Source organism: Lactuca saligna, chromosome 3, assembly GCF_052625555.1.
Source record: "Lactuca saligna cultivar CGN05327 chromosome 3, ASM5262555v1, whole genome shotgun sequence".
NCBI lineage: Eukaryota > Viridiplantae > Streptophyta > Magnoliopsida > Asterales > Asteraceae > Lactuca > Lactuca saligna.
Genome location: NC_136419.1, coordinates 99264469 through 99273742, shown reverse-complemented (window position 1 = coordinate 99273742; position 9274 = coordinate 99264469). Strand labels below are relative to the sequence as shown.

Genomic DNA, 9274 nt, shown 5'->3' with positions numbered 1-9274 from the left:
GATTAGTGCAAGAAAACTCACAAAAATACACGTGTGCATATAGACCTAACTCATATGTGATTTACTTGTGATTTATGTTCGAATCACATGTAATTAATATGAGATTTACTTGTTAGGTACATGTGACTCATATGTAAATTACACGTGAATCAAATGTAATTCATATGTGATTCATTTGTGGTTTACATGCGAATTACATGTAAATTACATGTAATTCATATGTGATTTACAAGTGAATTACATGTAATTCATATGTGAATCACTTGTGATTTACTTGTGAAGTACATGTGATTTATATGTAAATTACATTTGAATCACATGTAACTCATATGTGATTCACTTGTGATTACATGTGAAATACATTTGATTTACATGTGAATCACCTGTAATTCATATGTGAATCACTTCTGAATTTTGCCATATTATGTGAACTTTCTCCTGTATAAAAGCTACCTAATCAATACAAAATTTTGCAGATTCACATCGATTTGGTTCACAGGTATTTTGAAATCTAGCAACCCTATTTATCGTCTGAAAAAAAACAAAAAAACAAATTTTATTATTTAAGAGAAAAAAAAATAAGATGGGAATTTGAATTCTGAAAGATAAAAATCAATTTACCTCAATTAAATTATGTTTAACAAGTTGTATCTGTCTTTATAATATCTCTTCTGCCATAATCTTGTATCTTACACCAAAATCAATAAACATAACTCCTTTCATGGAAGTTGGGAAATCTAACTTATACTGAAATAAGAAAATGAAAGTATATATAAATTATGAAAAATAGGCCTAAGTATAAGAGTTTGTTTAGTATGATGGAATGAAACCAAAGAGAAATAGAATGAAATAAGGGAATTGAATGGATCATTACATTCCATTAACATGTTTGGATGGGTTGAAAGAATGGAAGAAGCTATTTAGTCATTCTTATTATGTAAAATTGCAAAACTAAATGAGATTAATTTGATAGTTGAAGAAAACATAATATAAATATATAATTATATAAAGATAAACTTCATATAATCATAATACCTCTAATACAAGGCCAAGAATCTCTTGTGATAGATATAGACAATCATTATGAATAAGAACAACAACTTGGTTAATTCCTTCCAGCTGTCTTTCTAACTTCATAACACAAAATGAAATATTATAAGCCCACAATTATATCTTAACTACACATTTTCATTTTCTTCAAAATAATTACAAACCTTGACTAGAATAACAACTTCATAAATACATACACCATCCCTAGCAGCATGGTAGAAGTCTAAAGTCATTGTTGTAGATGACAAGCAAACATCCTGCATATAATACAACTCTGTACTTTTAGAGAAAAGTAACTTTTTGTATATATTATATGTAACGCTCATAGATCCGGGTTAGTCAATTTAGAGATAATAGGGTTCGAAAACGACTTTTTGAGAAAAGATTATTTAGAATAAATAATCTTAACCAAGATGTATAACATGTCTCAAGGGTTGCGTACATATAAAGAGCGTCGGAATTTGAGTTATAATGAAGAAGTTATGACCCGTCGAAGTTTCACGACGGAACCGGCACGGCACCGGGGAGACGTAAATAGTGAATTTATGATAGAGTGACTTTTAGCCTTAGTGATCTAAATGAAAGTCATTGAATATGTTAACCTAAGAGCATTCATAAAAAGAACGCCCTAAATCTAACTTCGTATGAGGAAGTTATGATTTTTCTGAGATTTGGCTTAGCAGTGCACGACCCGAAACTCGAATTTTAGTTCGAGCGGTTTTTGGCTTACGCGACCTAAATGAGAGTTGAAGATCTCATTAATAGGAACTCAATGGTAAAAAGACAGACGCAAATGGAGTATGTATGAAGGAGTTACGGATTTTTCACGATCATTTAATAATCTAATCTTCTCGTATTGTTAAATTTAAGATCGGTCGAGAATTAGCCGACGGAGTCAAAATGAAAGTTGTAGATCTTATTTTTACCTACGTGTGGATATAAAGAACATAAAAACGGAGCTCATATGTTAAAGTTACGGATTTTAGAAGTCGGAAGTGTGTTGTGCGAAAATGGGTGACTTAGCATAATCTTGGTCATTGCTTTCTCCCCAAGTCTTGTCACCAGATGGTGACATGTGGCACCAAGTTCAACCATATTTCGCCCTATAAGTAGAACCTCTCCCACCCTCATTTTCTTCACACCTTTACCATTCTTTCTTCTATTTACTCTCTCTCTCTCTCTCTCTCTCTAAAACCTCTCTCTAGCCCCGAAACCCTCCGAAAAGCCTAGGGAACCTCCCAAACACGAGGTGGAAGCCCCAGAGTGCTCGACGGCTCCAAGAAGAAGAACTTTTCGGCTCGGGAACGCTGCTCCAAGGAAAGCCCGATTTTTCTATAAAACCCGCTGTAAGTGAGCTACACCTACACTATTTTTAATATAGCTTTTATTTAATTATAGTAATGTTATTAGGAACTTATAATAAGTACTTGGGCTATTATTATGGGTTATATAAGTATTGTTTAACAATTATATAATAGTAATAATAGGTAGACTATTAATTAGTCTCGGCGAATAATAAACTAAAATGTAGTGGTAATAATACTAGGTTTTGTCGAAGGAAATTATTTTTAAGAAGTGAAGCGTTGTTTGAGTTCGGAATCACCACCTTTTCAGGTGAGTGCATGGTATTTTTCATCTTACACATAGATATGAAGTATTTTACATAAACTACGTGCTATGTGTGCATATTATCTGTATACTTGCTGTCTATGCTGGATGAACGATTTTATAAATGTTTTAAAAGATTTAAATGATATATTTATTTTATATCTACAAATATGTTATGGATGAAACATGGGTAGATGAAATAGTTGGTGTGTGATGAAATAAAATGATGAGATATGTGATGATAGAAAGGTGATGATAATTAGGTAAATAGATGATGATGAATAGGTGATGTAGGATGACAGGAGATGCCATAACCTTAACTGACAATGTGGCGATGTAGTCATCTGCCAGAGTATAGATGACGACCACAAACTATTTTAGACAACCCCGTGGAAACACCAGCAGGCCCATAACCTGTAGGTGATGAATTACGAGTTCATACAATATTGTAACCACGTATTCATGCGATGATACTCTAACCCCTTACTATGAATTACGAGTTCAAGCGATGTTGTAACTACGTATTCATGCGATGATGCCCTAACCCTTGTTGGGCACATATTGAGGGAGTAATCCCTGAGTCAATACTGCCTATGTGATGTAGGAGATGATCCTTAGGGAGAGTCCTTAGGAACAAACATATAAGGAAATGCGATGTAAGGAGATGAGAGGTAAATATGATGTAGGAGACGATCCTTAGGATAAATCCTTAGTGATGGTACTTAGGAATAAAGAAGATAATGGAGATGGGTAATTAGGTTAATTGTTTGATGATTAAACATAATAATTATATTATTGTGGGTTGAAAACCCTATGTACTCACCATGTTTTCTTACCTGACCCACTCAGTTTACTTGTATCACAGGTGACGAGGTGAAGTTACATTACACTACGAGATTAAGGAGATATAGATCACTAGTGTAAATGGATTTAAGTTCTGTTTATGCTTATGTTTCTGTATTGACGATGACATCCCAAATATTTTAAAATGAATAAAAATACATTTCTTTGGAAATGCTTTGATAATGAATTATCATGTTTTTCTGGAAACAATTTCCGCAACGTTCTTATTAAAAGAGATACTCTGATTTTTATAAAGCATAAACAAAATCGGTTTTTTCTGGCCGTGAAAATGGGGATGTCATATTATATCTTATATCAAGTAATATTTTATTTAACCTTTAGTATTTGATGTACAACTTCCATTAGCCAAGAAGCTACTTTAGAAATCACAAATTTTTCAGAGGAAAAAAGTAAGTCTATGTTTCCACCATTTTTAAGCTCTGTATTTTTCCTTAAATTGTCATGTGAAAGAACTGTCATTCAATCAATGTTTATATAGTTGAAGAAGAATAGAAAATGGTGTATGGAAGAAGTTTAGGTAACTTACTTTAGGAAGATTAAAATCTGAATATAGAAGGAGGTCTCTGGTTGCTGTTAAAATCTCAACCTTTTTCCTCATTGCATAATGAACTTCAACATTGTCAGCAAAATTAGTTAGCCTTTCATCTTTCCCGGGGGATATGAACATAACTTGTTTAAGTGATGCCTCAAAGTTAGAATTGAGTTGTCTTGTTTTTTGAAAGTCATCAAGTTTGGAAGTATAATTGGGAATGATCTAGCATCACACAATGCAAATCAACTATGTAACAAAATAGTTTTGTTGTTTAAGTAGAAATATGAAAAGCATTTGTGAGGTTTGATGAAGCATTAGTTAGATTATTCTAATGAAAAGTCATAACATTTATGTAAAAGGGAACCAACCTTGGAAAGGAAATTAGAAATAATCAATTCTGACATTCGGGGTCAGGTCAATCTTCCAAAGTATTGCATCGAAGAAGAATCTTGAAAGCAAATAAAGTTGAAAATGAATTGAATCACAACATTAATCCCAAAATCGATAGTTTCAGCATCAATGTTCTCAATCTACATGCCTAAAGGTTTAAGATACTATAATAAGTTAATGTAATAATACCTTTTGTTATTAGTGTTAACTATTTACTTGTTCACAAAAAATCACATCTCCTCCTAACCATAAGGAAAGATGTGATGCATTATGCATAAGATAAATAAAGAAATGAAATATCCCATGCCACTTTATAAATACTTGAGAATCAAAAGGTGGGGTTATTCTTAAAACTACCTCAACTATATATCCTGAATCTAAGTCTTTTTTCTTCTATAGAAAAACTATGAGAACCAGAGCGCATTGTAGGTGCTATCACATGCTTGGTCATCAAGTTTGCTACTTTATCAAGCCCATAATCTAGAAAATCAACTACAAGCATAAGAAAAGAGAAGAAGAAAGCCGGTCAACTTGAACTACGTATGATGATTAGAAAGAGAGGAACTCAAAAATTTCTTTCTCTATTGTTGTTTGAGGTTAATTAACCTAGAGTTTTAGTAGAATCAACATGCTTATAAGAACTTATCTTACGCTTGTTCACCAACAAATCAAATTAAAAGGAGAAGTTGAAAGGATTTAAACTTACTTGCATTACTTTCACAATAGTACAGAGCTCAACCCCTTAACTGTCATTCATAGCCATTCTATTTTTGACATTAATTGCATTGGACTGCTTATCGAATCTCACTGCATTCTCCATGAACATTACTAGCACATTTTGTATCTACAAAACTAAACTCAATTCCAGTTAACACACCATGAACTTAAGAAAGGCAAATAATCAATTATGTCACAAATACCTAAAGATAGTCATCATTTAACATCAAAGGTTGCGAAACAAGGAAACAATCTGTGTCAAATAAACATCAGGATTTAACGATTCAACTTTTTTCTAGCTCTACACAAGAAAAACAATATAATTTCTACCTCTTCGAAGCAATCTATCCATTTCTTCCTTAACAAACCAATACTAACTGCTCTCTTTCTTCTTGAGATCCTCCACATTATCTCGAACTCGTAAAGCCACTTTCAACTCTGTAAGAGCCTCTATAGCCTCAACGATATTTCCTTCCATCAAATCATTATCCACAACACTTAACTCTACTCTTTCGATTCAACACGTTTCCTCCTAATCTCATTGACTATTTGTTTGATTTTCAGATCGATTAGCTGGAGATTCAATGAAGATTGGCTGAAACATTTATAAAGAAAGGTTTTGAAAAACGGCTTCGATCGATTGAGGGAGATAATGGAACACACTTATCATCATCATCGGTGGAGGTTGGGAGGTGATGTAGAGGTGAGATTCGACGATTTCATCTCTAAATCCGGGATGAAGATGAATATGAGGGAGATAGAAGGACAATGAGAGAGAGAGAGAGAGAGAGAGAGAATGTTAGTTGTATTTTCAAAATTAATTTTGATTAATTATTAGGTACTTTAGTTTTTATTCCTTAAGTACCCTTGTAATTTATTGTAGGGTAAATTACACCAATCGTCCCTCATTCAGGTGCCAAAATGCACATTTCGTCCCTATTTTCAAAATTTAACTCGGATCGTCCCTCGTATTGTTAAAAGTTGCACGGTACATCCCTCGTTAGTTTAAATTTGCACGTTTCATCCCTTTTCATACATAAAAAGACTATAATGCCCTTTTCTTTTCTTTTTCATTTATTTTGAACATTTTTAATTATTAAAATTATTTTAATTATTTGCCTTGATTATTTTTAATTACTAAAAATTATTTTAGTTATTTTTCTATTTTGTAGAATAAGAACTGACCACCACCACCACTGGTAATGTACGTCACCACCACAAAATAAAGCACCACCACCGCTTCTCACCGGAAAATGTGGCACCACCGCTACCCTCACTTCACCCAACCCACTCCTTCGTTATTGTTAACATGTTTCACTAAAAATAACTACAAACCACCACCTCATTCACCAAACCAACAACATATACTCAAACCACCATCGAACCAAGCACATTTACTGTTAACACCACCACCATCCTCCATCGGAAAACCCACTTGCAAAACAGGAAAAATAATCAGGGTAAATTAGGAAGTAAGAGTCAAGGAGATGGAAAATCTGATTTGATACAAGAATGATTGAAAGCAAACGATTTAGGGTTCTTAAATTGAAAGCAAACCTGATTCACTGAACCTGCAAATCTGATTCATTACAGAGGGAGATGGCAAGAGGGGGTTGTAAGTCTGCACTTCGTTCGATCGGTGAACCACTATCGCCAACTGTGAGTCGCCATCGTCACCGGCACGCTGTCGTCATTGCATCATCTTGGGTTTACATCATTGTGTTATCGGAGAGAGGAGGACTGTCACTGGAGACGATTTGGGTTCGATTCGACCTGCTTCTCCGATCTCAATGTCCCTCTTATTCGATCTTGCGTGATGGACTTGTACCTGGTTCGATGAGGACAGAAGGAAAAAGGGGAAATGGAAGGCGGATGATGGGTTGAGTTGTGGTGGGTAATGATTTGATAGCATCGCTGGAGTGGCCGAAGAGGCGGAGATGTCGTGAAGTCGTCGAAGCCGGCGATGATACTGGTGAAGGTGGGGATGACTGAAGAAGAAATGGTGGAAGAGGACGGCGTGCTTAGGGTTTAAGGATCTTTATTTAATATATTTGATAAAAGGAAACAAATAATTATTTTCATAATAAACAAATCAATAAATTATTAGTAAATAAAAAATAAATCAAAAAAGGAATAAATAAGGGTAAAATTGTCTTTTTATGTCTCGAGGGATGAAGTGTGTAAGTTTTAAAGTAATAAGGGACGGTCCGAGTTAATTTTTTAAAATAGGGATTAAAAACGCTTTTTGGCACCTGCACGAGGAACGATTTGTGTAATTTACCCTAATTACTAATATCTCATGTTTTGATTTAGACCATCAATGTTTTGATCTAATGTGTCATTTTTAGTTCCCTGGTTTTATAGGTTCTTTAATGATCATTGCACACTCTCTCTCTCTCTCTCTCTCTCTATATATATATATATATATATATATATATATATATATATATATATATATATATATATATATATATATATATATATATATATATATATATATATATATATATATATATATATATATATATATATATATATATCGTGATTTAGCATTACAGCACTATTGATTTCTTTTGAAAAAAATAAAAATAAAACATTAGCAATGAAAAAAAAAAAAAGCTACGGAATAAACCGTTAATATATTAATCCCATAAAATCCATAGAAATAATTTACGAAATTTGAAACATAAACATAAACAACAACCACCAGCTTTCATCGGTGACCTAATTATGACCACCTTTGTCTTTAACTTCAGCTGATACGACGACATAGTGTAATTCCATCTCCAACTGGAAGCTGACAAATCTCAACTCTTGGGTCAACAGCCAACGCCTTGTTAAGCTCCAACACAAAGTCTCTGTAATATCTAACATACTTCCTAAGTGGTGCATCTGGTGGTGCCACCAATGATCCATTCCAAAGGGTGTTGTCATACCCAATTACGCCACCAATCTTGACAAGGTCAATTAATCTCTTATGGTAATTTAGATAGTTGTCTTTATCAGCATCCACAAATATAAAATCAAAACTTCCATGGAATTTTTCCTGCGTATATAAAAACCAAGATTTCATAAACAAAAAGTAAATCATACACCTTTTTCTCTCAAAGAGTTTGAAATTGAAAAAACGTCAAAATCTTTCACTGTCAACATCCTTTTATATACTTACATCTTCGATCATTAGGTCTAGGACAGGAAGCGCTGGACCTTCTCTGAAGTCAATCTTGTGAGCAACACCGGCCTTCTCAATGATTGGAAGACCAATTTCATAATTTTCACGATTAATATCTAAAGCCAATATCTGAATTAAAAAAAAAATGAAAAAGATATTAGCATATCTCATAATTAAACGTAAAGTAATATCCATCTTATAAAAATCACCATCTTGCTACCTTTCCATCATCAGGGAGAGCAAGAGCCGTTGACAAAAGAGAATAACCAGTGTACACACCAATCTCCATGGTGTTCTTCGCGTTGATGAGCTTCAGAAGAAGGTTCAAAAACTGGCCTTCGTCAGCAGAAGTTGTCATAAGGTTCCTGTTTCATATTACAAAAAAAATTGTTAAAGAAACTCTAACTCTCGAAATTAGGTCTTGAAAAGAAATCTTTGTCTCCAAAAACTTACCATGGATGTTTAGCAGTGACCTCACGGAGCTCTTTCATGGGTGCAGGCTCTCTTGGGTAGACGGAGGTTTCAAGAATATATTGGTAAAGAGCATCACTTTGTAGGAGACTCTTGTGGCCAACTTCTTGGTGTTTCGCCGGTTGACTGATAACTTCTTCGCTGCCACCACTGTTTACGGCCGCCATGTGATTGATGTTGTGTGGGAGAAGAAGATTGTTTTGAAGATGAAGGGATGAACCTGAAATGAAAGGAGAAGTTATTAGGAGTATTTATAGGGGGAGATTGTGGAGGGGGTAGAGACGAGTTGGGTTGGTGGTGGGTGAAGTGGGAGGGACTTTCCTTTCCAATGGTGGGCAAATAGTTGGTGAAACAGCTTTTCTTTTTCTTTGTTTGAAGTATTCATTTATTCCTTCTTTGCTATATTTAATTTATTAATCAATCAGTTGTTTACTTGGATTTACACATGTGTATTTATTAATACGTGTTAA

At 33.9% G+C, this 9274-nt stretch overlaps 1 protein-coding gene and 1 pseudogene across 1 annotated transcript; both read right to left on the bottom strand.

Moving 5' to 3' along the window:
* Positions 1–390: 390 nt before the first annotated feature.
* Positions 391–6070, bottom strand: LOC145035813 (centromere/kinetochore protein zw10 homolog; annotated as a pseudogene).
* A 1694-nt stretch (positions 6071–7764) lies between these two features.
* On the bottom strand, positions 7765–9044 carry LOC145037045 (caffeoyl-CoA O-methyltransferase-like). Its single transcript, XM_078985592.1, has 4 exons — positions 8787–9044; positions 8554–8698; positions 8331–8462; positions 7765–8207 (listed from the first exon to the last, which is right to left on the bottom strand). The coding sequence occupies exons 1-4, from the start codon at positions 8969–8971 to the stop codon at positions 7914–7916; spliced, it is 756 nt and encodes a 251-aa protein (XP_078841718.1). The 5' UTR covers positions 8972–9044; the 3' UTR covers positions 7765–7913.
* Between the last annotated feature and the right edge of the window lie 230 nt (positions 9045–9274).

What these genes read in the sequence shown, in the direction of transcription:
- LOC145037045 (XM_078985592.1), bottom strand. Translation starts at nt 8,971, where the DNA reads ATGGCGGCCGTAAACAGTGGTGGCAGCGAAGAAGTTATCAGTCAACCG. An exon ending in GTCACTGCTAAACATCCATG is followed by an intron (nt 8,699 to 8,786) that starts GTAAGTTTTTGG and finishes AATATGAAACAG; the next exon opens with GAACCTTATGACAACTTCTG. An exon ending in CTCTCCCTGATGATGGAAAG is followed by an intron (nt 8,463 to 8,553) that starts GTAGCAAGATGG and finishes TTTTTAATTCAG; the next exon opens with ATATTGGCTTTAGATATTAA.